The 27,205-nt window shown below is 33.6% G+C and overlaps 3 protein-coding genes, 1 long non-coding RNA gene and 2 other non-coding genes across 6 annotated transcripts; 4 read left to right on the plus strand and 2 right to left on the minus strand.

The window, feature by feature from the left end:
• Window positions 1-871: 871 nt before the first annotated feature.
• Window positions 872-3,760, plus strand: LOC111806556 (uncharacterized). Its single transcript, XR_002816823.2, has 3 exons — window positions 872-992; window positions 1,512-1,653; window positions 3,570-3,760. It is a non-coding gene; the product is annotated as an uncharacterized LOC111806556 (long non-coding RNA).
• A 4,010-nt stretch (window positions 3,761-7,770) lies between these two features.
• Window positions 7,771-11,902, plus strand: LOC111806480 (potassium transporter 5). Its single transcript, XM_023691819.2, has 7 exons — window positions 7,771-8,202; window positions 8,349-8,597; window positions 9,134-9,184; window positions 9,254-9,514; window positions 9,619-9,786; window positions 9,868-10,122; window positions 10,658-11,902. Exons 1-7 carry the CDS (start codon window positions 7,827-7,829, stop codon window positions 11,527-11,529), a joined length of 2,232 nt encoding a protein of 743 aa, XP_023547587.2. The 5' UTR covers window positions 7,771-7,826; the 3' UTR covers window positions 11,530-11,902.
• Window positions 11,903-13,101: 1,199 nt separating this feature from the next.
• LOC111807591 (nuclear transcription factor Y subunit B-1) lies at window positions 13,102-13,839 on the minus strand. Its single transcript, XM_023693377.2, has one exon. The coding sequence runs from the start codon at window positions 13,764-13,766 to the stop codon at window positions 13,296-13,298; it is 471 nt and encodes a 156-aa protein (XP_023549145.1). The 5' UTR covers window positions 13,767-13,839; the 3' UTR covers window positions 13,102-13,295.
• Window positions 13,840-20,749: 6,910 nt separating this feature from the next.
• Window positions 20,750-20,843, plus strand: LOC111807851 (small nucleolar RNA R41). Its single transcript, XR_002816996.1, has one exon. It is a non-coding gene; the product is annotated as a small nucleolar RNA R41 (small nucleolar RNA).
• A 70-nt stretch (window positions 20,844-20,913) lies between these two features.
• On the plus strand, window positions 20,914-20,989 carry LOC111807855 (small nucleolar RNA Z155). The gene has a single exon (XR_002817000.2). It is a non-coding gene; the product is annotated as a small nucleolar RNA Z155 (small nucleolar RNA).
• A 46-nt stretch (window positions 20,990-21,035) lies between these two features.
• Window positions 21,036-26,968, minus strand: LOC111807444 (Cation efflux family protein). Its single transcript, XM_023693178.2, has 12 exons — window positions 26,388-26,968; window positions 26,069-26,138; window positions 25,304-25,401; window positions 24,923-25,077; window positions 24,548-24,663; window positions 23,942-24,038; window positions 22,830-22,914; window positions 22,560-22,622; window positions 22,286-22,391; window positions 22,018-22,166; window positions 21,819-21,910; window positions 21,036-21,715 (listed from the first exon to the last, which is right to left on the minus strand). Exons 1-12 carry the CDS (start codon window positions 26,739-26,741, stop codon window positions 21,598-21,600), a joined length of 1,503 nt encoding a protein of 500 aa, XP_023548946.2. The 5' UTR covers window positions 26,742-26,968; the 3' UTR covers window positions 21,036-21,597.
• Between the last annotated feature and the right edge of the window lie 237 nt (window positions 26,969-27,205).

Consider the following 27,205-nt stretch of genomic DNA (forward strand, 5'->3'; position numbering starts at 1 on the left):
TAATTAGCTTTGTTCTCCAGCGAAGCGAGTTAGAAAGTCATCCTGTCGGCTTGGGATTTAAGACTAACAATAGAAGGGTAATTTTGGAAAAAAATTCCCTCTAATTTAATTAAATTTAAAGTTTAATAGTTTGGGTTAATTTAGTATTTAACAATTTAAACAAAAATTAATTTATATTTAATAGATATATTAATTTTTTAATTTCTATATTCATGAATCTATTATTGCTATTAGTTAGAAAATTTTGTTTAACATACACATTAAAATTTCATATATTTAATTACATTATTCAATTATTTATTTTTATTAAGTTAAATTACTAATTTTAAATTTTAATTCAATTTTTACTAATTTACTTTAATTATTTTATTTTATTTATTTATTTTGCCATGGTTCTCAATAAATTTATATTTCAAAAATTAACTCCAATAAATATAATTATGAAATCTTATAAATTATTTTAAATAAAATACAATTACAGTAAAAAAATAATTCAAAAAATTGTAGTTCATTATTGTTAATTATAATTTTAACTTTTAAGTCAATTAATTATGCTTAAAATTATGATATATTTCGATAAATAAATAATTAATTATCAATAATCAATAAATAAGTATTGAAAATTAACTTCTTTTCTTCTTAACCCAAATTAATTATCATCCATGCTCAAGCTTACAAGCCACGCAAATCAAGCCCATCCGATATCGACCAATCCAAACCGTAGATCTGAAGTATCACCATCCAATCAGTGGGGTCTATTCCCATTCTCAACGAATTTGTCATAGTCTCGGCTACACACAATCACTACTCTCCCCGCGCAATATGAATTATTTTACAAACGACTCCAAATATATATATATTAAATTGGGCACAACCCTCTTCTACCGCTGCTTGCTTCCAGGACTTGCTTAATCTGAAGCACCGGCGGGAATCAACGCTTCCGAAGCTCTCCCCTCATCATCTCCTAACTCTGAGGGTAGAGATTCCATCTGGTGAGTTCTGTATCGATTTTTTGTTCCTCTTTACCATTTATGAGTTCGTTTGATCTGCTGTTGATGAATCGGGGAGAGTATTTGATTGTTTTCTGTAATCTTTCTCGACGTGTTATGAGATGGACGTTATTTCCTGTTCGAAGTAGTATAGCCTGTGTTTACTAATCATTGAATTCTTTTTAGCGATTATCTTTATTTATACTGAGTTTTCTATCACTTTCGCTAACGAATTAGTTAATTTTAGCTTCTGTTGATGGATGTAGAGAGTAGTTGATTATTTGTTGTTATTATTACCATGGCTTAATTTGTTCATTAGTTGAGAAACGGTAGTCATCTCCTGTGACAGGAACTTGAATAGCCTGAATAATGTAGCATGATTGCTAGTAATAGAATTCTTCCAGAAATTACTTTGCTCGTTAGTATTGAGATTGGTATGCATGGAGGAAAATGATATCTGGTGAGATTGTAGGCTGCACTGTAATTGACCATATCATTTTTGATGTTTAAATGGAGTTCTAGATATCTAGACATGGATACTGCTCTTCATGGTTTGAAAACGAGCAACTCTACATTCAAATGGAGCTCTGTGATTATAGTCTATCCATTGGCAGGTATTCTCACCCATTCTCTGAGGTAAATGCACTGAGAGCCTCTGTATCAGGTGAGTTTTAGTTCCATCTTGAATTTTTAAACATTGCATTTTCTTTTTGTAAAACTTCATTGCCAAAAATATTGCTTTTGTTAACGCATTTAAGTAAGCTTAATTTTTATTTGTTGCCTGGAAGAGTAAATTAGTTATTTCTGCACTTCATTCAATCCATTGCTTTCAACAGGAAATGCCACTTCTGAAAAATAATGATCCAGAATTTTGTTGTAAATATGTGTTAATGTTTTATCTTTATCCATTCCAATCCTCATGTTGCCTTTATATTTAATACATAAGCTTTTTCCTTTCAATTTTCAAGTTCTAGAACTGGTAACTTCTGAAACTTCACGGCTTTGCTGCTGAAAATGAAACTACAAACAAATTGCAAAGGCATTACTATTTGTGCACGAGAAAAGAGTAGCTCATTTAGATGTGAAACCTGACAGTATATATTGTAAAAAATGGTGTTTATAAACTTGATTTTGGGTGTGCTACCCTTCTGAAAAAAGCCTACCGATTGAGGAGGGTGATGCACACTATATGCCTCGAGAAATTATGAGTGAAAGATATGATATGGTCATTCATTGCAGTTTCAAAATTGCCACTCCTTCCTGGTCATTCATTGCAATTTCAAAACTTAATCAAGGTACTGATTAATTGAACTGAAAAATCAGATGTCGAATCATCCACTGAGGAATCAAATTTTGCTCTTTCCTCCGAACTCATGGAAAAAGTCTTTCTAAATCTTCTTCCTATTTGATGCTGGATTATTAGATTTAGCTGTTGCTTCTATACTTTCGAAAGACCTCTCTCAGGATATGCTAAACCATCATCAAAGCAAGTCCAAGCCCATGCAAGAAGGGCTTTGTTGTCTTTGAAGCCCTTTCCTTACTCCTCGCTATAGCCTAGGATAACATTTTTTTCGGCCAATTCTCATGGCTTTAGGAATGGGCCCCAGGCTAGGGTGTAATCGAATTTCTTTTTTCAATGGGATTCGTTTGTTATATTTTGCTCTCTTCATATCTACCGACTTTGCGTTTTGGCCTGATAGGCCTCGACTCACCCTCCTAGGATGATGAACCTTGTAGTGGAATCTGGTCACTGTATTTATCAATGTTTGCATCTGTTCCCCCAAATTTTACTTTCCATTAAAAACGTCTATCATTGTAAGAGGGTCAAAACTCCTGCCACCAAAATAAAATTGAACGAAGTTGCATTCCTACCTTCCAAAAGATAAAAGGAAGCTGCAGTTATTTTTTTTCATACGAAGATATCTCCGAATCCTGTTAACCTATGATGCATGTATTTAGATGAACAAATGTTTTCTTGTTTTGTCAGATTCCTCGTTCTGCAAATAACAATCTGCGTTTTCCAAAAGGAACATTTGATTTTGTTTGTTTGTTTGAACCGTCTGAATATTTAATGCTCTGTTGGGGTTATTTTTGAAAGATGGGATCATTAGATAAATAAAGTCAGGCATATCTTATCAAAATGAACTAATTTTAGATGGTCTTTTAGCTGTCTGTTCTACATTTGTGTAGTTTGATCAAATTGCTTATATTGTTTGAGAAACCTGAATTTATCAGTCCGGCATAATTCATCAAACAAAAATGCAGAAGATGTATTATTCTGTTTCTCTTCAAGTCTTTGAGCGGTAAACTTAATAAATTAAATTCTCAAATAGCCTTTCAGTGAATGAAGTCCAACTTAATACAGAGAAAAACTATTTGATATCCCATATCCCATTTGGAAGAGAAATTATAGAAGAATCTTACCTCTGATAAAAGCATGGATTCTAGATTGCCTTTGTATGACGATGAGGAAATGTTCACTATTTACTTCATTATCTTGAAACTTTATTAGAGATGTTCAGGACCTTCCCATTTCTTAGCTACTTGTTTCTTTGATTGATTGATTGATAACTCTAACAGGCTATGGTGGATCCCGAACCGGCACGAAGTCCTTCGGCAAGGGAAATTCTTGAGACTCCCATATTAGAAAAGGTCAGAAATCATACCAAATCTTAGGACAATGTCAACCATGGTATCATCTTATTGTGTTCTCTTTTTCTCAGATGTGCTTTGTTTGTGCAATCCCTTGATATCAGCCTGCTATTTTGTTAGATTGCAATCCCCACTTTACCAAAGTTCATGCACCAAATTTAGCCTAAAAGTGCTTTCTTTGAGTCGGAGCAATTTTGAAATGATTAAAACCACTTTCAAGATGTAAGATAAAAAATTAAATTGATTTTGAATGATTCAAGACATTTTTTGATTACGTAATTAAAATGTTCCTCCCTATATAGTTATAATACGTGTAATATGTTGAATTTGATGGTTTAGGAAAAAACTATGAATATTAGTGATTATGCCTAAATAAATACAGTTTATATTTGTATGGTTTGTTGGGATTTTGAGATGATTGGAATATTAATGAATATGCCTAAATAAATAGAGTTTAGATTTTGAGGATCGTTCCTTCCCAAACAAACCATACATTTTCACCTATCCCAGAAGAAATAAAGTTCAATCAGCCAAAGCTAGAAAAGAGGCAAAGCTAGTTATTATGCAAAACTTAGAAGCTTTTGCTGGTTTTTTTCTATGTTTACGCAATCAAAGAGGAAATAATGGCAATCAAAAGGGTCTAGAAAGATGGTTTCTTGTTTTCCTTGCATACAATTTCTTCAAATTGTTCAATTTGGTTACTACAAAAGCACATTTATTGATTGTTTAGAAATTGATTCAACATTGCTTGTTTGTGTTAGAAATGGCTAAGATAAATGAATTCACATTCTCTGTCTCATCTTTCTTTTTTTTCTTTTTTTTTCTTTTTTTTCTTTTTTCTTTTTGTTGAAAAAGGAATTCAATATTTTTGATTAGTGGAGGATGAAGAAAGAAATTATTGTGACAAAAATTTCCTTATTGAAGTTGGGACAATTTTCTTATGGAAATGATAAATGAATATTTTGCTTATTCTTTTTCAGATACGGACTTTTTGTCCAAATTTTTGACAAATTTAATAAACTCTCGTGACTACTACCTCTTATATAAATATGTAGATCAAAAATGCTAAAATTCAATATGATTTCATTTGAAGGAAGTAAATAGAAACAGATTTATCTCGATGATCAATATCTATAGTAAAGAAAATTCGTTCGTAGAACCATTATTTAAATCATCCTTTTTATGTGCACTAAATTAAGCTAAAATGGCATATTCAAGAGCATACACTCCATATAATTAAAAGCCATAATCAACCACTAATCCACCAAAAGTCATGAATTCAAAATAATAATAATAGTAATAATAATAATAAGGATGTCATCCAATATATTTTTTCTTCTCTCTATAAATAATATCACACACTTCACTTCCATTAATAAATCATCACCTCTCTCCCTCTCTAAAAAAAATTACTGGAAAAGTAGAAATAGACGACCTCAACAACAGTCCAAAATACTCTCATTGCCGAAACTACGCCGTTTCGATTCATTAGACATTGAGTCAAACAACCTCGACGACCGCCGCTGCCTCCGTGGCGGCTGCAGGCTGGTGGGTGTCTCTGCAACTGGCCTTTCAGAGCATCGGAATAGTGCACGGAGATATAGGAGCGTCGCCGTTGTATGTTTTTCCGAGCACTTTTGATCCGTTTGGTAGGCTAACGACAATGGCAATGGTACGATTTTTTATTTTTTATTTTCATTGCAGATTAGAATGTTTGCTTAATCCACCCCACCTAAATGATGTGTGAAAGTTCTCTATTTATAATCAAATAAATTACAAGAATATGGAAATAGTAATAAATGGAAAGATACCTACGGTAATATGACAGATATTTACCTTACAAAATTATAATTTAGTACTAAATATCTTTAACATTATGTACGTCTTCATCGTCTTGCAGGAACGACAATGGCGATGGTACGATTTTTTATTTTCTTTTTGGACTTCGAGTATTTAAAATAAAAATAATTATTACTTATAAATAATAATAATTATAATGTAATATTATTATGATAAAATACTCGAGTTAGTTCCAATATTTTTCAATTTAGTTTTAATGTTTTATGAAATGGAGAAAATATATTTAAAAAAAATTATTTAAAAAGAACAATAAATGAGATCTTTTTAAAACTGAAAAGTTATTGATTCCCAAGTCCCAACATATTTCAAAAGAACCCCTTTTGACCAATTAATATCATATTTATTAAATACTTTTGTTTTTTCCCCAAACAATTGGGAAGTCCCATTAGACAAATACACTTTAAATATAAATAAATATAAAAAATTGCAAAATTACTCTCTACAAAGGGGTAAGTATGTAATATTACAAAGTTGTAATTTGTTTTTCAATATTTATTAAAAAAATAATTTTTAAAACTAGAGGGGTAAATTTGCAAACTTTGCAAATTAGAGGGTGTAATTTGCAAAGATAATTTAAAATCCTCATGAATTTTTGTTCATAGTTAGGAATCCATTTTGTCGTTTTGCAGGGAGTTGGTAGAGAGTCAATTTCTCCTTTGGAATTATTTTGCAGCAAAAATTAATTTTTTAAAAATTACAATTAATGTAAATATGGAAGAGTTGCATTTCATTTTGCTCTCTTTGTTTTGACTTTGCAGTTAAGTCCTTGTGTTTATAATTATTGCAGTTTTGTCACCTGTTGGAGGCGTTAGGAAGGCTCAAGGTATGCAATTATGCCCATTTTAATATTTAGAAAAGTTTCGGGTCTATTTGGTAATTATTTTATCTTTGCTCTTCATCACTATTTTTTACTATAATTTACTTATTTTATTATCTAAAAAAAGTAATAGATATTATTGGTTTTTTTTTTTAATAAAAAAAAATAGTATTTTATTATTTTAAAAATGTGGGGACCAACTTATATATAATGGTAAGAATCTAAGGACTAAATATGTAATAATTTGAAATTAGGGTTTAATTTATAATATTAGTTTGATAAATCTTTTAATTTACATGGCAAACGTGTCAGCCCTTCATCATGTCATTGTCTTTGTCTTGATCAAGTCATTGCCTATAAGTAAGGTCTTGTTAGACGAGCGGTTTCTCTTTTATAGGGTTGAGACAAAAGAGCTTAATATCTTTCGATGCATCATACAATATAGATACACAGACGGTCACAATGAGCGAGAGTCGTTTGAGAAGAGCTACGGTGGAGAGATTGAAAGGGTTTGATAAAGCAAAATGGTGTCGTTCACTTGGTTCGAGAAAGTGAAATTGTGCTCAAACTACAATCCAAACTTTAAAATGAATTTTTAAATAATAAGTTGGAGAAATAAACTATTTTAAGTGAAACAATAGAATTAAAATTCTAAATAATGGGTTTTTTAGGAATTTAATTAAAAAAAATTATAAATTAGTAAATATATTTATAATTAAATTTATTTTTTAATTTAATTCTGATTTAAATAAAAAGGAACAAAAATATCTTATTCACCGTGTGGGAACAGAGCCATCCACTATTTGCACGTTATAAATTGGGGATCGTAGGGGTGACGTGGCACAATTCCATTGGGCATTCATTTATGACTTCTCCACTGCATGGTGGAATTATTGTAGTCGTCTACGCATGGAGAGTCAAGGAAAGAAGCTTCTCTCCTTTGAAATTTTGAGGATCAAAATGCAAATACCAAAATTTAAAGGACCTTCCTTGAATTTTCCACTTTTTCCCAAAAAAAAAATTAATAATAATTTAAGTACTTTTTTTAGAAAATTATGATAATAAATGTTTTTTTTTTTCAAAATTTACCACAAAAAAAAAAAAGAATTTAACCTCTAATAACAAATTCAAGAGTCTTACGTGGCATGTAACTTTTTTAAAGTTAAATTCAAATAATTAAATAAATTTCCTAATTAAAAAAAAAAAACTAGCATTTTTGTAAGTATAGTGGAACATAATTTCTTTTAATTTTTAACCATTTTTAATTATAAATTTAGTAAAAATAAGAGGGAAATTAATGATGTTTTTTTTTCTAGTTTCAATTAATGAACATTTATTTATTTAAATTTAGTATAAGAATTTATTATTTATTATTATTATTAAAAAAAAAAAAAAAAAAAAAAAGTGCCATAGAGTGGGACCCACTCACCCAAAATTCTATATAAATACCCATTTCCAACTCCAAAATTCCCCAAAAACACCATTTCTCTCTCATCATAGATAAAACAATGGAAGTCGATCGGACGGCTGAGAACGATCACTGTCCCGATCTCCAACAGAGCTCCGGCGAGTCAAGGCCTAACCTAACTGAAACGAACCTCCGACGACACGATTCGTTGGACTTCGAATCCCGCTCTGTCAAGGCGGAGGGGAAGGCGGCGGCGAGCTGGGGAGTGATACTGCAACTGGCGTTTCAGAGCGTGGGGATTGTGTACGGAGATATCGGAACGTCGCCGTTGTACGTATATGCCAGCACGTTCAGTGAGGGAATCAAGCATAACGACGACGTTTTGGGTGTGCTATCTTTGATTCTCTACACGCTCACCTTAATCCCTTTGGTTAAGTACGTCTTCCTAGTCTTACAGGCCAACGATAACGGCGAAGGTAAATATAATTTAATTAAACATAAGCTCTCGTAATTTTATTTTAAACTTCTTTAAATTATTTAAATATAAATTTATGATCATTTCTTAAATTAACAGTAAATTCAGGATCATTTTCTAAATTAGCGGTATTGAATTATAATTAAGGTGGGACGTTTGCATTATACTCTTTACTATGCCGATACGCGAAGATCGGGCTAGTACCAAGCGAGCAAGCGGAAGATCAAGAGGTATCGAATTTTCAGGTGGAGTTACCGACCAACCGCCTCAAAATGGCGTCTTGCCTGAAGTCCAAGCTCGAGAACAACCGCGCCGCCAAGGTTTTCTTGCTCTTCGCCACCATGCTCGGCACTTCCATGGTCATCGGCGACAGCGTCCTCACTCCTTCCATCTCCGGTAACCACTCCTCTTTCCTTACAATATGTTGCATGTTGAATGGTGGGTCCACTTATTTATTGGTAATTAATACAAAACGAACCTTATTAAGTAGTTAGTTTCTACTTACATAAATATATAAATAACATTTAAAAAAAATTAATTAATTAAACGGTAACACCTAAGCACACCTGAGTACACCTGAGTAAACGATAGTACATGAAATAACTTTTATTAAATAATAAACTCAATCCAACTATAATATTTTGAGTTGGGTAGGTAACAGATTGTTCGGGTTATTTATTTAAATTTAAATTTTTAATAATTGTAAAATTTTAATATATATTTATTTACTTTCATACCTTAAATGTTAATATATATATATATTTTTTTTATATTTATATAATTAAATAGGTCTAAGATATGGAGGTTAGTACTTGGGGAGGCTTGAAAATAAATTGGAATTTTATGGCCAATTTGTATGGAAAAAAGAGTTTTTGACTTTTAAATTTTATTTATAAAAAAATTAATTTTAAAAAAATTAAATTTTGTGACAGTTTTGTCGGCCGTGGGAGGAATCAAGAATGCTACCCCGACTATGACACAAGGTACTTCTTTTCGCATAATATTTTATTTATTTATTTTAAAATTTTAATTAATTTTATTAATTTTGACAGAGAAAATAGTGTGGATATCAGCAGCGATCTTGGTTTGCTTGTTCATGGTGCAAAGATTTGGTACCCATAAAGTTGGGTACTCCTTTGCTCCCATTATTTGCACTTGGTTTGTACTTATTGGTGGCATTGGCTTCTACAATTTCTTGAAATTTGACCCTTCTGTCATCAAAGCTGTTAATCCTCTATACATTTTTTACTACTTCAAACGAAACAAAAGGGACGCTTGGATCTCTCTCGGTGGTGCCGTTCTTTCCATCACCGGTAATCTCATGATCATTCCATTAATTAGCCGATGCGGGACTCCCTCCCATCCTATGTTAAATTTTGTGTTTTTTAAGGTTAATTCTTTGATGTTGTGGAAACAGGGACTGAGGCTTTGTTTGCTGACTTAGGGCACTTTAGTGTGATGTCTATAAGACTAAGCATGTGTTGCGTGGCTTACCCTACCCTTGTCTCTGCCTACGTTGGTCAAGCCTCCTTTCTTCGTGAGAATGCTCATCTTGTCTCCGACACCTTCTTTAGATCCATTCCAGGTACTCGGAAGTTTAAGTTAATAAGTTGCTATTGTTTCTACTTAAAACTCTTGTCATAATCGGCTAGTAATTACCTTGTAGGTGCTCTCTATTGGCCTATGTTTGTGGTGGCCGTGCTCGCCTCCATCGTCGCTAGCCAAGCGATGATCTCTGGTACCTTCTCCATCATCCAACAGTCCCTCTCCTATGGCTGCTTCCCTAGAGTTAAAGTTATTCATACTTCTTCCAAGTACGAGGGTCAAGTTTACATCCCTGAAGTTAACTACCTTCTTATGGTGGCTTGTCTTGGAGTCACTCTAGGGTTCAAAGATACAACTAGAATCGGAAATGCTTACGGTAATGTTCCCTTGAATCTTTCGTTTTTTTTTTCGTATCGATATAAATTAGGGAAGAAATGATAGTAGATGGAATCGAGCAAATGTCTTTGCAACAGCTCAAGCTCACCGCTAGCAAATATTGTCCTCTGGCTTTTCCTTCTGAGCTTCCACTCAAGGTTTTAAAACGCGTTTGCGAGGGAGAGGTTTCCACCCTGTTATAAAGAATACTTTGTTCCCCTTTCCAACTGATGTGGGATCTCACAATCCACCCCATCGAGTCCCAACATCCTCGGTGGCACTCGTTCCCCTCTCCAATCGGTGTGGGATCACACAATTGAACGGGTTGAATTGCGAGATCCCACATCGGTTGGAAAGGGAACGAAACATTTCTTTTTATAAGGGTGTGGAAACCTTGAGGGGAAACCTGGGAGGGAAAGTTCAATAACAACAATATCTGTTAGCGGTGAGCTCGGGTTGTTATAGATTTTCTACTCGGTTTTGAAAGCTTCTAAATCTAATAGTATTCCGAGTTTAAAAACTTTGTTTTCACACAGGCATTGCAGTGGTGTTCGTAATGACACTTACTTCAAGTTTCTTGGTGCTCATCATGATCATGATATGGAAATCTCACATACTCGTCATACTATCCTATGTTTTCACCATTGGTTTATTGGAGCTTTTCTACCTAAGTTCAGTCCTTTACAAGTTCAATCGAGGGGGCTATCTTCCTTTAGCTTTTGCGGGGTTTCTCATGATAATAATGTACATTTGGTATGACGTCCATAGGAGAAAATACTACTACGAGCTCGAGCACAAGATTTCTCCTCAAAAGCTCAAGGACATGCCATCTCTCACAACTCTCAATCGTGTCCCTGGCCTTGCCTTATTCTACTCCGAGCTTGTCCAAGGCATACCCCCAATCTTCAAGCATTATATAGCCAACATTCCCACTCTCCAAAGGGTCCTCGTTTTCGTGTCCTTCAAATCCCTCCCAATAAGCAAAGTCCTAATGGAAGAGCGGTTCCTGTTTAGACGAGTCGAGCCTGATGACCTCAACGTGTTTCGATGCGTGGTTCGATATGGGTACAAAGATATCATCCACGAACAAGAGTCATTCGAGAGAGTACTAGTGGAGAAATTAAAGATGTTTATAGAAGAAGAGTCATGGATGTTACAAGACGAAGATAACGATAGAGCGAGCAGAGTATATGGAGGGATAGAGGTGGTGGATAGAGCTTGGAGAGATGGAATTGTTCACTTGATCGGACAAAACGAGGTGGTGGCAAGTAATGGGTCAGGGTTAGCTAAACGGGTTTTGATCAATTATGCGTACAATGCATTAAGGAGAAATTTGAGACAAAATGAAGAGATCTTCTACATCCCTAGAGAGCGTATGCTCAAAGTAGGAATGACGTATGAGCTTTAAAGGGTTGACTTCAGTCAACACGTTCGAGATTTGCAACTGGGTCAAGGTGTAGTTTTTCAGCTTCAACAAGTCTTAAATTTCATTCTTAGATTGTTCGTGTATCTATAGAACGAGCACTATGAACTATATGTCGGATTAAACAAAATGAAATGAAAATAAATATATATCAATTACGGTCAAGCTAGCTCGAAAAAAAAAAACATTAATTTAAGAATAAAATGGAGACAGCAAACAAACAATATGGTTCATTATGTCAGCCCATCACTCATTAGTCTAAAAGCAGCAAGGCCAAGGTGCTAGGTGTCACATGGAGAACTCAAAAGCAGCACATGCTTTCTCATAATTTCTCTAATAAAATATAAATTAAATCTTTTTTCTTTTTAAATATATATATTTATTTATTTTTCTTTTTTCTATTTGTGTTAAATAAGGTTTCTATCCTTTTATGTCTTATTTATTGTCTCTCTTGTTGGATTTGGGATTGTGATGTTTAAATTGTAATTATTTAATATTAGATTAACTAGGATTAATTAGTTTAATTAGTTTTTTTTTAATTATTTGGCTTTAATGTCGCGTGCCCTAATGAATTTTAATAATTTAGCAACGAGAAAATGACACTCGAGATAGACAGTGACACGTGCGGGGCGTTTATCGAGTCACGTGAGGGTCAAGAAAGGTAAATGTTATATGTTTAGCTCGATTAGTAAATTATGGGAAAACCCTAAAATTTAAGCTAATTTAGGGTTTAACTTCGTATGTTTCGATTCAACCATTCTTCCACCGTGCATACTAGAAATAATGTTGCTCGGGATCTAAAAACTAAGACTCTGTTTGATAACCGTTTGATTTTTAAAAAATTTAGCTGAGAGTTACTAATTCTACCTATAATTTTCTTGCACGTACATGCTTTCGTAAACCAACCAAATCTTGACAAACTGAAAAAAATATCAGCTTCATTTAAAAATTAAACTTGATCATCATCTAAACTACGACCACAACAGAGGAAAACTAAGCAGAAGAATTCAACTATTCACATGATCCATTTGTCTCGGAGCTCATCAACATAGACCAATGATGATTCGAACCACTAATTTTTAGGTCAAAGATATACGCGCATTAACGAATTAGGGTATATTCAAATTAGTGACTCATTCTAGATTATACTCGGGTGATAGGGTTAAAACAAAATCGCTTTAGTTTTGTCCTTATAATTTCAAACTTTCAATCAGTTCCCGATCTCATAACACGTCCCATCAGAAAAAAATAAGAACTTATGAAGATTTAATTAATCAGAAATAGAATCTTATAAAGTTCGAGAATAAAGATCTTCAAATCTCATCCAAATCTATTGTATTTGCAATCAAACTACGAAGAAACAAACGTGATGAGCTAACTAAAATCCAAATCTCCTCGAACCCTAAACGTCAAATCTCACATGTTATAGAGACATGTACGGGAGTGATTTTAGAACAGTTAAAAGACCTGATTTTACAGTTTTAAATGCGATCTTTGTGTAATCGAACTTGATTTTGATATCATTTGTTAACATGCTTTTTAAATATACGCGAAATGTAATACGGAAACTCAGAATCAAATTAAGATCTTGAAGTTAAGAACATGAACAAACCAAATTATACATCTCAAACCAAACCCTAAATTGTTGGAAAGTTAAGAACAAATAAAAACCATAACCCAATTGAAAAAAGTGAGATTAAAAGAGGAAAGTTGTGTTTTTTTTAGCTCCAAATCCTTAAAATTATGTTGTTTCATGCATCATGAGTATTGTTATTGCAACAACCCTTATTTTGTTGAGCTCTTTCCCCTTCAATTTCTCTATACCTAATCAAATACCTCCTCAAAGGCTCGGCATAATCGTCGAACCCAAGCGTAGCCAAGGCACAGCAAATATCATCGCCATTGACGGTCTTCCTCTTCTCCTTATGGCACTTATCGGACGCCTCGCCCGTGACGAAGCTGATGAACTCAGACACGCATTCTTGCATAGTTTCTTTGGCTTCTTTGGAGATTTTGGCATTTGGAGGAAGAATTTGCTTCATGATTCTCCCTACGTTTGCTATTGGAAGTAGTCGATCTTGCTCTTTTACGAACCCGCCTATGCCGCTACCAGCTTCCTCGCTCGACCCACCGGTACTACCACCAACTCCGCCGCCGCCACCGGTGGTGAAATCGTACTTGAATTCTACTAGTCTCTCTGGCATGGGTGTGTTGTCATCCATCTAAAAAGGAAAGGGAAAGGAAGAGAAAGGGGAAAAGAAAGAGGCTTTTTGTATCCTCTAAAACGGAGACACGTTGCTCCCTTCAAGTGCTCAACTTCTAGCTCCCACTTACTATATATATTCATCATGTGATCTATCCAAATGCTCTTTTTAGGTTAAAACTTTTTTATTTTTTTGGACAAAGATATGGGTAAGAGAGAGAGAGAGAACCGGTTTAAACCCTAAACCGAAATTTACATCGTGCCAACGAGGACGCTGGACCCCAAACGCATGGGTAAGATCCCACATTGATTGGAGAGAAGTACAAGTACTAGCAAAGACGCTGGGTCTCGAAGGGAGATGGATTGTGAGATCTCACATCGGTTGGAGAGGGAAACAAAACATTCTTTTATAAGAGTGTGGAAACCTCTCCCTAACATACACGTTTCAAAACTTGAGTAGAAAGCTCAAAGAAGACAATATCTGCTAGCAGTAGATTTGAGTTGTTACACTGTAAAACTACGAGAGAATACATGGTACCATTTATATCATATTCACGTAAATTGACATAATATTTGATTATGTAAATGATTTTAACGATATCTTTTGAGATGAAAGTTAGGAACGTTATCGAAATTTACCCTAAAATTTAGGGCAATTCCGTATAATTTAACTTTAACTTTACTTCATTTTTGTGTTATATAGATACCCGTTATACTAAAAACTTATTTTAATAGTGTATTTTGAATTTCATTTTATTTTAATTTTTATACTTTCAATTATTTAAATTTAGTCTCTGTATTTTCAGTCGCTTTAAAATTAATTTGTACCCAAAATTTTTTTAAAAAATAATAATAAATTTAGGGTTTTGGGTAACTTTTAAAATTTATTAGAAGTAAATAACCAAAATTTACTAAAATACAAGAAAACGAACAAAAATAGTATTTTAATTTATTATTTATTTATTTTAGTTTTGATTCTTTTTTATATTAAAGATTTTATTCGAGATACCGTTGGTTGTACTATTTTAATTTTTTAAAAGGTGTAATAAGAGAATTTTTATTGTATTTTTTTAATTAAATTATTTTCACAACATGGTACTTAAAAGATAATTAAATTAATTAAAATAACCCTAATAATTATCATTATTTGACTATTTGCATTTATTCTAAACAAATTCCAACTTTTGTCCTCTTTTATTTACCCAATTATTACACTTTACTTTTACTTTCAAAAATTTATCTTTTTCAATTTAGTCCCTATAATTTAAAAATTTTCAATTTAGTCCCGGTAAATATATATTTTACGTTTTTACTGTTTTGATTTAACCTATTTTCTCTTAAAATATTTGCTAGTTTTCGACGAACCATTATCCCTCGAGTTTAGATTCATCGTAAATTAAGCACGATAATCTTATTATTACCCAGAAAATTATTTTTACAGTAGCGTGAAAGTGACGATTATACAGACTGTGTCAGTCATATTAGAAAAATTGGAGGGATCGATGGTGGATATCGGAGGCAGTAACTTTGGGACAAGTGTCGGCATAGTTAGGTTTGGGTTCTCTCTCCTTTTGTAGGGTTTGGGATGTGAGTAGTGACCTCAAAAGCATATAAAGGCTATGGGAAACTTCTCAATTATAGTTTCATGGTCCCCCTTTGTTGTTCCATTAGGTAATAATCTCTTTCAATTAACTTTTAATTAAAAATTAATTATTATTATTATTATTATTTTACTTATATTTTTTTTTTTTGTGGACTCAAAGTAATGCACGTGTTATTGTACTACAAACACTACCAAATTTAGGCCTAAAAAGACCCAATTTTGATTCTTACATTAATTAATTAATTAATTATAATTAATTAATTAATTAATTATAATTAATTAATTAATTAATTAAGCTACACATTGCCCACTAATTCTAGGGTTTGCTGTCTCTCTCTCTCTCTCTCTCTCTCTCTCTTAATTCCCCAAATCTTGTTTCTTAATTGTAATGCAAATGTATATGATTTCCCCTTCTAGATGAACATCCAAACACACCCATTTTTAATGCTTCATTACTCTTATTATAAAGACATAAAATACGTTTAAACGGGCCAACCTCATACGGTACGAAAATAACAATGACGGGTATGTTTCAAGCTTTTACTATATTCTCGACATGTTATTCCTATATATGGTTGTACATAAATTCTTGACAACAGCCCAAGTCAACCTCACGGTTTTAAAACGAGTCTACTAGGGAGAGGTTTTTTGTGAGATCCCACATCGGTTGAAGAGGAAAACGAAGCATTCATTATAAAGACGCGGAAACCTCTTCCTAACAGAGATGTTTTAAAACCTTGAGGGAAAACCATAAGGGTGGACTTACGCTGTTACATTCTCTTCTCCAACTAACGCGGGATCTCACATATATAAGAGATGGTCACGTATTGAGTAATTTTTCGTGTTTTTTTTTATCCATCTTAGTTAAACAAAAAAAAAAAACATTTCCCAAAAAAGCTTGAACTTTATATATATATATATATATATATATATAAAAGCTTAGGGTTTGATGAATGGATAAGGATTTGGAAGATTTAAAATATATATTTGAGAGGTTGGAGAGAAATGGATTAGATCTTAGGAAATTAATTTATTAAAAGGAATAATAAGTTGGAGATTTGGTGTATTAAATATTTAAAATTTGATTAGTTTATTTATTTAAATAAATAGTAAAAATAGTATTTAAAAAATAAAAAAAAAATGGAATTAATTTGTGCATAATTTTGTTGTAGAAAAGAAGAACGAAATCTATTTAGGATTTTAGAGATTTTAGGATTTGGAGATTAGGGTTTTGTGCTTATAAATTTTGATGAAATTAAGAAACCAAAGCAACTTTTGTATGCTTTAATGTTATATATTATTAGGCAATACGCATCCTTGAATCAAGGAGATTGCTTTGGAACTCTTATTATTACCCTTATTTTAGCAACATAAAATATTGACAATAGCCCCCCCTAAATTTACCCAAATTATTTACCCAAATTATTTACCCAAAACCTTCCCCGACTCTAATTGACATGTACTATCAAATTTATTGTTAACTAACCGTATTCATATGACTCGATAATCCAACCAATCTAAAACTACTTAGTAAGGTTGGGTTGAATTTTGAAAAATCTAAATTTGGTTCAGTTTTTAGGTTCAATCTGGCCAACCCAAAAAGAACATTTAACGTTTATAACCGATGTTAATGATATTAAAACTTTTCGAGATTTTAGTTAATAATGTAAAATGGATTATGAATAAGTAATTTTTTAAAAAAAATAATTTAAAAAAACAGCTTCATAACCGAGTCCAGGGTTGAGTTGCATTTGATTGTAAATTTTATTCAGGTTGCTCAGATCATTGATCCAACCATCTTGAATTAATATTTTTTTTTAATGTAAAGGGTAAAATGGTCATATATTTTAGTTAAATTATAAGTTTAATTTTGATATTTGAATACTAAAAAATATTAATGAAATTGCTCGTGAATATAGTAAATAATAATAATAAAGGATATATTTCTTATAAAATTAAAATTAAATTTAATTTTGAAAAATTGAAAAGTAATTTTATAAATTGAGAGAGTAAATAGATTTAAATTATTGTAATTTAAAGAGAGGTTCAACTTTCAATAATTTCATGAATTATTTAATTAATAATAAAAGACAGACTGTCTGCTGAAATGACATTTAACTACAACCACAGAACTTTTTTTTTTAAAAAAAAATAATTAAATATATTTTATCTTTATGTAACAAACAGACAATAAAATTGCAACTGAATTAAAACATTCCACACTTTGTGTCCGTACAAACGATTTTCACCAACTCATAATTTTGGAACAACAATAATATTAATTAAAACTTATATTTCATTTTTTATTTTTTATTTTTTATGGCAACTAAAAATAAAAAATTTAAAATCATTACCAGAGATGTCTATAGAGTGGCGGAGACAGGAAGTCATCTTTATTTTAAGATTTGAGTGGCATTCGAGCGAAGTTGGTAATTGGGATAGGGACCGGGATTGTAAGCTCAATCTCCAATCTTGTTTAGCTCACGGGAATCACCTTGGTTCAAGCTCACTGTTAGTAGATATTGTTCTATTTTGATGAAATTTTCACACCTTTATAAAGAATATTTTATTTCCTTCTCTAACCGATGTGGGATCTTACACAGCTGTTAACCGACCGACTGTTAAATATAGAAATTAACGGACCCGAGTATATATAAAATTAAGTTGGTGGAAGACATCACGACACTCAAAGTTGGATAAAGTTAGAGCCTTTTTCTTTTGCATCAAACTCCAACAAAACTACTTTTTTCCCACTTTAGCAATTTCTTATAATTTTATTAATTCCACCTCTCCCACTCTTGTGGCCATCTTGTGTTTTATTTTTTATTTTTTAATTAATTGGATCTCATGTTTCATTAAAAAATTAATTAATTAAAATATAGATTCTAAAATAAAATAAAATAAAACGGTTAAAACCTGAATTAAAATAAACACTAATTAATTTTTTATAATTTTTTAAAAAATAATTGTTTGGTTTACTATTTCAGTGATTAAATAAAATTTAAAACAGATAAATAAATAATTTAAATATACTATGGGCCGAGAGCCCAACTTTTTCCTCTTAAAGCCCACCAAGATGTGAAATGAGCCCATTTATTATTCCAAATTAAATTAACTCATTATTTTAGACTAATTTCACAAAATCCATAAATAATATAATTATTATACTCTCTGTTTGAAAATATATTAAATACATAAAAGTTTAGGGATCTATGAGATATTTTTGAAAGTTCGAGGACTAGATGTTACAGATAAAGTTCACACTCGATATTATAATATGTTAAAATAATTAAAGCATAATTCTTTTTATTTGAATTTTAATATTAATAAAATACAAGTTGGGGAAAGGAACACCTTTGTCCTTTTTATTGATTTTATCCAACATATTCCTTAGCTCATGTCCACTGGCAAGTGGGAATTTAATTAATTAAAGCATTAATTAAGGGTATATTAATAATAATAATTAATTAATTAATTAATATTTTATTTTATTCTTTGATAAATAAATTTGTTGGACAATTGCGTTTGTCATCATTAAATATATCGATAATTTCCGTTTATTACTAAGCTTTCTAATTAATTAATTAATTAATTATGTTCCAATTTTTTGTCTTATTTTCTGTTTTTTCTTTTTAGTTTATACTAATACCTTTGTTTATTGTTGTTTCCCCTTTTAGCTTGTGACTACTAATAATGTGTAGTGTGTCGTGGTCCCGTATAGATTAAAAAAATGATAATTTACGAAATTTGATCGACCCAATTCAAACCATACGAGATTAGCTCAATAAATAAGTGGAAGAAATTTAAACCTTCATCGAGATCAAATTTTTTTAATGTGATTTTTGAAAGTTTATACGTATTTTTTAGACGTGATGATGTTTTTGAATTTTTTAAAAAGTTAAGAGTATTCGTGTCACAGTAATTTTTCTCTCTTCTTGTTTGCTTGTTCTTCTCTATGGGATCCTAGCTGAAGAGCATGGCAATCTATCTTCCCCCAACCGTGTGGATCATCAAGAACTTGAACAAAACAATCAGCATCACCTTCTTGATCACTTCCGACAAAGTGTTACGAAGAAGTGTAATCGTCCCGGTAATCTAGGTAAATCTGTTTATCGATCTCTCGTTTTAATCAATGATAGTTTAACATGATATGAGAATAAGAAGTCGTTCGTTCATCGATCCCTCGTTTTTTTTTTCCGGATCCAAATGCTGAAATTGTTGCATTATTACCCACAACCCTAATGACTACAAATAGGTTTGTGTGTGAGCTTTGCAACAAGGGGTTTCAAAGGGATCAAAACCTTCAATTGCGTAGGAGAGGCCACAACCTTCCATGGAAACCCCGACAAAGAATCGACGTCGAAGTCAAGAAAAGGGTCTACGTCTGTCTCGAACCGACGTGCGTTCCTCACAACCCAACATGAGCTCTCGGCAATCTTACCGGAATTAAGAAGTGTTTTGAAACAAAATGTGTGGAGAAGAAATAGAAATGTGAGAAATGTTATAAGAAATATGCAGTTTGGTCCGATTGGAAAACTCATCAAAAGACTTAGTGCCACTGAGGAATACAAAGGTGATTATGGAACTCTCTTTTCATTAAATTTGTATAAGACATACATCTTTTTATCTATGATCATAGTTGAATCCAGAGATATCCATTTAACTCATAGGGTCGAGACCCAATTATGCTAAATGGGGTCAGGGACATAGATTATATTTTCTATTCTCGTCTCTGATCCACCTTAAACTAACTTATTTTATATGTGTGTACTCAAGGGGTAGGAACCCAATTCAACCGAGGTGGGAAATGGGAGGAGGGAGCGGGGAGAGACGTTTCCGACTAAATGGGGTCGGAGACCGATAAATATTCTCCATGAGAATCTCGTCCCACCCACGAAAACAAATAAACTTTTTTGTAGAGATAGAGAATGAAATAGGAGGTAAAAACGAGACGGTAAAACTTACGTGTTCGTGTCCTAGACCATGAACAGAATTACTATTCTTGAGTTGTTTATGAAAACTTTAGGATTATGGGTCGGCCACAGCAATAATAATTCATAATAAATAATATATATATAACAAAAAGGTTGTTTGAAAAAAATATAATAATTCAATGTCATTTTAAGAAATAAAATAAAGAAAATAAACATATATAAAATCCGAATTTTTTTAAATAATAAGATATATTTGATTAATTGGGCCTGGTTATAGTGGGTAGGTTCAGGCCCAAACATTCGAAACGCACCGTTTCATATCCGTATCCAAAACCCTAACCCTAGACCGTCACTATATATATAGACCTTAAACCCTTACATTGGATCATCATCTCCGATTCTCTCGTCCTTTTTTTCGTTTTTGTTTTGAATTATTTCATATTTCTTCTGTTAGGGCTATGAGTTTATGAGGCAATGATGTGGAAATCTACCTATTTTCTGAAGCAAGTTCATCTTCGCGTGATTATGAAAATAACCAATTGATCCTTCTGAGCCATAAACTCTCCTCTCTAACATTTCGCTGAAGCTTTTGATTTCGTTTTCTTCGATTTCTGCTTGTAGAAAGGAGTCATTGAGGTGATGATCATTATTTCTGAAACTATGCTTGTTGACTTCTTAATTCAGACTACAATTATCTGATCAATGACTCCATCAATCTCCCGTAGCTCTTCGATTCATTTTTTTTCTTCTGTTTTTACCTTGTTTTGTTCTTCTGAAGATTTCGTCGAACTTTGTTTCGATGAGATCCTGTTATCGAACTGTTTTTCATTATTGTTCTTATCAATTCTTTTTTACTTTGTTTTTAAATCTGAATTCTTATGAATTTGTAAGCCCAAGATTTAGTAAAATGATGAAACTACTCAATATCTTAGTTAACAACAATCATTGTAAATATGTATACGTATTTTGATTTTCCTATATATTATTAATTTTCTAAAATTTAATTTATTTTAGGAAGAAATTAGTTTTGATTTTGAAATTTTTTTCCTGTTGTTTATCCGATTTGATGAAATTATCTACATTATAGTCCGAGAAATAAATTTGAAACCAAAGATTTAATAAATTAAATGCAAATGGGAATATAAATTATTAATCAAAATGGGGCTGTAACATTGTTAAGAAATTACAGAATCCATTTGGGAAGGAACAAATAATAATCATTTGCTACAAAATTGGCAAATTATAAATTATTCAAATCAAATTTAGAAATATTTGGAGTTATAAGCTGACTTTGAACCCTTCCTGATGTGAATTCAGTGGGTGAGATGTGGAATTTGATGTCCCAAACGTAGAAGAATGCTAACATGAACGATGTTGGAAGCTGCCTTCAAGACCTCAATTTCTGCTTGTTTTGCTACTTCCATTGCATTTCTGGGTAACAAATAAGGGTTTGGAACAAAGAATCAAGAACAATTACACAACATCATGAACTATTAATCTGGGTTTTATCAAACGAGGCCCTCAAGTGCTTTACCTTATCAGCAAGTCGGGAGGCATGGAAACCTCGATTTGGAGCAGGATCTTGCCTTGCAACAAGTGGGGTGTAATGCGTTCAACCACCATGCTCTGAAAACAATCCCATTAATGAATCAAACCGGCTAGAACATTCATTAAAGTGGGTTCATAAACCATGCTTGGGCAACTTCATTGAACAACTAGTTTCAGCTAATCACCTCATGAAATTTGGACAGGATGATTTTGGATACGATTGCTTCGATGTTCTTCTCTTCCAGAGCGATGTCGTCTATATTTTGATTCGATGTTCCTGCTGATCCTCCTTGCTGGTCGGATAACTTGAGTGGGACATGGGAAATGGAGGGATCTATATATAAGGGATTATAGATAAATGAGAACATGTGCCAACTATCAAAATGACCAGAGATGAAAGTGAAGTCTAGATGGTGGTACTGATCCCAAAGGGAAATGAACCAAGCACTCTACCTATATGTATAAAAACTTCAGATGCTTCAGGATGGGATGTATGAATCCGTTGACGAACATTTTCACCGATACAATGGGCGGCACTGACACTCAAAAACGGATCAACCTACAAACAAAAAGTAAATAAAGGTAGAACAGAGTTCGTCTGTAATAGCTCAAGCCCATTGCTAGCTTATATTAGTTTTTCCTTTTGGGTTTTGTTCCCCCCTCCAACCGATGGGGGATCTCACGTCATTTGGGAGTGAAATGTTTGTAATTCAATCAGACAACGAACCTCGATATGCACATCAAGATACAAAGAAGAGCCAGCTCTCCTTCCTCTTAGGCGATGGCAGCCCTAAAGACAGTGTTCTAACATCAGCAGGATCACAGGCAGTTATTTTCAAAATAACGAATGAAAGGAAGCTGGCGGAGAAAGGTCGATGGCAGCGGCTTATGTAGTGGTCGGCCAGCTACCCTCCCCCACGAACCAGACACCAAAAGTCAAAATAACATGTTTCGTATCAACCTTAAAGTTCACAGATAACACAAAACTTCTGATTACCTTGACACCCTCAACTTGAAGTATTGTTTTTCTGACGGGATCTATTTGATCTGCTGGGATTGCAGCATCCACTAATTCCAAGATACTAATTGCAGTACATAACAGAGAAAGTTAGAAATACAGAAATCAAACGAATTGCTGAAATATGAAACATTAAAGATTTTGCCCACCAACAGAGACAATCCTAGATATTATTTTAATTGGTTAGAGTGACATCCCAAGCTCAAGCACACCGCTCGTAGATATTGTCCCCTTTTGGTTTCCTTTTCGGGCTTCCCCTCAAAGCTTTTAAAACGTGTCTGCTAGGGAGAGGTTTCCACACAGTTATACAGAATGTTTCGTCCTCCTCTCCAACCGATGTGGGATCTCACAATCCATCCCTCTTAGGGACCAAGCGTCCTCGCTGGCACTCGTTCCCCTCTCCCATTGATGTGGGATCTCATAATCCACCCCCATCGGGACCCAGCGTCGTCCCTAGCACTTTCCTCTCTCCAATCGATGTGGAATCTTACAATCCACCCACTTCGGGGTCCAGCGTCCTCCCTGACACTCATTCCTCTCTAATCAATGTGGGATCTCACAATCCACCACCTTTCAGGGTCAACGTCCTCCCTGACACTCGTTCCTCTCACCAATCGATGTGGGATCTCACAATCCACCCTCCCCCTTCGGCCCTGACACTCGTTCCTCTCTCCAATCGATGTGGGATCTCACAATCCACCCCCCCCCCCCCCCCCTCGGAGTCCAGCATCCTTGCTAGCTAACACCATTTGTAACAGCTTAAGCCCAGCGCTAGCAAATATTGTCCTCTTCAGACTTTTCCTTTCAAGCTTCCCTCAAGGTTTTTAAAACACGTCTGCTAGGGAGAGGTTTCCACACCCTTATAAAGAATGTTTCATTCCTCTCTCCAATCGATGTGGATCTCACATGTATTCCTAGTAGTTCTAGAAGACTTATTTGAACTTTTTACTATTTAAATGAAAAGGTTGGTCGTGTTTCAACGTTAAAACTTTCTTTAATGTTCCGTTGATATCACACAAGGAACACCTAACAAGAAATCCATGTAGTGCAGTTCTTACGTAAAAGTGAAAAGACTAAAATTTAATATGTACCTCTGGTATCCAGTTTCAAGCCCAGCCTTTAGAATCATGCCTGAGACAACAAGTCCTGCTAAGGGATCTAGAAACTTCACCCCAAGGATGGAACCTCCTGAAATTAAAATCAAGAACGAGTATGATTGCTCTTTCGAGTAGCAAGCACATTCACCAACTGATGCAATAACTGAGTTATAAGACGGTGAGATGATGACATGATGAAGTTAGGCTTTAGCACGGCAATTCCAAGAATGTTAATCCATGGACGAACTTAAGAGAATAGTGTTAAAGTTAAACCCTTCACTTTCACGAAAAATCTAACCTTACCGAAATAAAAAATTGATAATTTAAAACCTCGATGAACTAGAAACTGAAAAACGCCGTGAACATAACACAAGTTTCAAACTAGAAAACAAAGATTCTTTAGTCGACTGCGGTGAGAGAAATTGTTTGAATTAATTGACTTCAAGTTCTTATGAAAGCTATATCAATCTTCCAATATGAACTTGAAGAGCAGTAAAGAATTGAGCAAGTTACCTATGAGTTACTAAACTACAAGCTACTGAAACCATATATACATTCAGAATAGGAATGAATGTGAAGGACAAGAACCTAGTTCCTTACCAACACCAATGAGAGCGACTACGGATGATATGGCATCAGCACGATGATGCCATGCATTTGCTTTCATGAGTCCACTTCCTTGTTTTTCCCCTGCTCGTTTCGTGATCCAGTAAAGCCTATCGGAGGAAACAAAGGATCAGGAGATTAAATATGACAAGTCAAAACATCATGTCGGGAAATATGGCAGCATACAGCAAAAGAGATAACCCCGTTCATATAGTTTAGGAGGCAAGGAATTGGCATAGCTTAAAGTTGGCTGATAGAGATGAACAGTAGAGAACTTTGATTCATTACTGTGCAAAAATAAAGGCGGAAAATATTATGACGCTAGAACGTAAAGATAGAACACAGCATTCGAAGGGATATATTCAGTACCCTTCTTTGATACTTATTGATATAATAGTCATATTCAAAGCTAGAATAGGATGATCCATGTCAATTCCATGATGATGTCCACCATGACTATGGTTATGCAAACTCTCATGCCCAAGAGGCTGATTGACTATTTCGGGAGCTGCTGACAACAATCCCTGCGCGTGGGAAAACAGAGAAAGCATGGTTAGCAAAACCATGATATATAGAATCCAAAATGGTACTGGGTAAACTAAATTTCATCCCATTAACATGGAAGATTCCTCGACCCTGTAGAAATCGGGATTGTGAAAGTATAACCGTTAGGTTCTAAAGGTTTAGAAGACATATGAATCACTTAAAGCCTTTCAGATCAATCAGAAGGAAATTCATAATCAAGCATACCAGTAATAGTTCTGAAGCATGCCAAGCAATGCCACCAGCAGTTGCTAAAAGCATGGAAGAGATTCCAAGGGCTCCCAGAGTCTCAAATTTACCGTGTCCTGAGCATCATAGAAGAGACGTTACAAAATAGAAGTGAAAGCAAGAGCAAGCTCTAAATTATCAATTCCAGGCAAAGAATATCAATATGATAGAAAAAATGCAATAAGTTTTCAAGTATGAAGAAAAAGAGCAATGAAGAGTTGGAGTAAAACCGTGCAGAACGCCTAGCCCTTTTAGTAAATCAAGCATTATTAGATGCTCAGAAACTTCTCTGCAATAACTAGATCTTAAAGAGTCCACTCTACAGATACATCGGTCTATAAACCGAAGGATAAACTATTTCCAGACGAAGATATAGTAGAGCATAAAAGATATTCGATCTACGACAACCAAACGATTTCTTAAATATGCTTTGGAAGCGATCATTCCCTCAATTGAAATTTAAAGAGCTTAGCCTCAAAAGTCTGAAGACTGAGATTAAGCAAACCAAAGGGAAACCTACTCCCTCTCGCTATCGGTTTGAAATGTGGAACCTAATCCCTAAATATTAACATACGGCCATATTTTCGTCATATGTTAGGAAATTAAATAGATACGTGATGAATGCAACAGTGAACGAATAATGTATTGCATATTTAGAACCAAGGTTATAAAACCATTATGCTGAGAATTCATTATATATGGAGAGAACAATGGAGTAGCATGTAGGTACAAATCAAGAGTGACCATATGGATGCTCCTTGTCCTTGGGAGCTTTCCCAGCTTTAAATGACCATAAAGCAATGCCACTAAGAACCTGCAAGCCACAGGTAAATAGCTATCAAAACCATTTGGATCCTTTTAAAAGAAATGGAAGACCAAAAACAGAAAACAAACATAAAGTAGAAATCAAAAGTTCAAACTCAATAGCAGGACATGTTCCTGATAGTTTTGAATATTGCAAGATATATGAACTCGATTAAAGGGTTGGAGCAGTAACAGAAGCTTCAAGTATTCAACCAAAAAGACAACTCAAGAAAGCAATAAAAATGGAAGCTAAAGTTACCACATCAGAAACCGAATGAGCCGCATCAGCGATTATAGCTGTGCTTCCTGATAAATAGCCCGTGAAAGCCTTCCCTACAGCCAATCCAATGTCAGCGCCGAGACCCAGCTTGAAAATATTCTCACCCTCTTGGCCAAATCGATGGTCATCGTCATGGCGATGGGAGTGGCCTAAATGCCACCGTCTGCAGATTTTGCTCTTCGGATCACCGTAGATTCCCAGTAATGTGGTTTGGGGATGAAGATCGAAGGATTGGGTTGAGGGAATCGCATGAAATTCTTTGTGAGTCGCCGAGGAAAGCCTGGAATAGAAGGATTGAAGTATGGGATTTAGGCGGTGGAATCTGTATCCCATTGATGGAGTTTGGCGGGGAAGTGGTGGATTTTGATGATCAGAAGCTTTGAAATTGTAAGGAATTGTGTTTAATTTCTTAATCTGGAGAGTGGAAATTCAACAAATGATTCAACGACTATCAGGAACGGAGAGGAAGCACCGATTCCGTACATATTTGCGAGGAAAGGGAATCCGGTTCCCCTGTTCAGAATCTTCGTCTCTGCACCGATCATGCGGTTTTTCTTTTCTTTTTTATTTATTAAATTATTCCCGCTTTAATACGTTTCGATTAGGTTAAATAAGTTATTGAAATATTGGTTGAAATAAATAAAAATAAATTCCATTTATTACTCATTTGGTTAATTTTTATTAATAATATATGTTGATAACAATAATGTCTATAAAATTAAAATTAAAATTTCAATATCAGTTTAAAACTTTAAATAGTGTTTATAGATTTTTAATTTTATATCTATTAAAATTTT

The sequence above is a fragment of the Cucurbita pepo genome, chromosome 12 (genome assembly GCF_057944985.1).
Source record: "Cucurbita pepo subsp. pepo isolate OVF chromosome 12, ASM5794498v1, whole genome shotgun sequence".
Taxonomy (NCBI): Eukaryota; Viridiplantae; Streptophyta; class Magnoliopsida; order Cucurbitales; family Cucurbitaceae; genus Cucurbita; species Cucurbita pepo.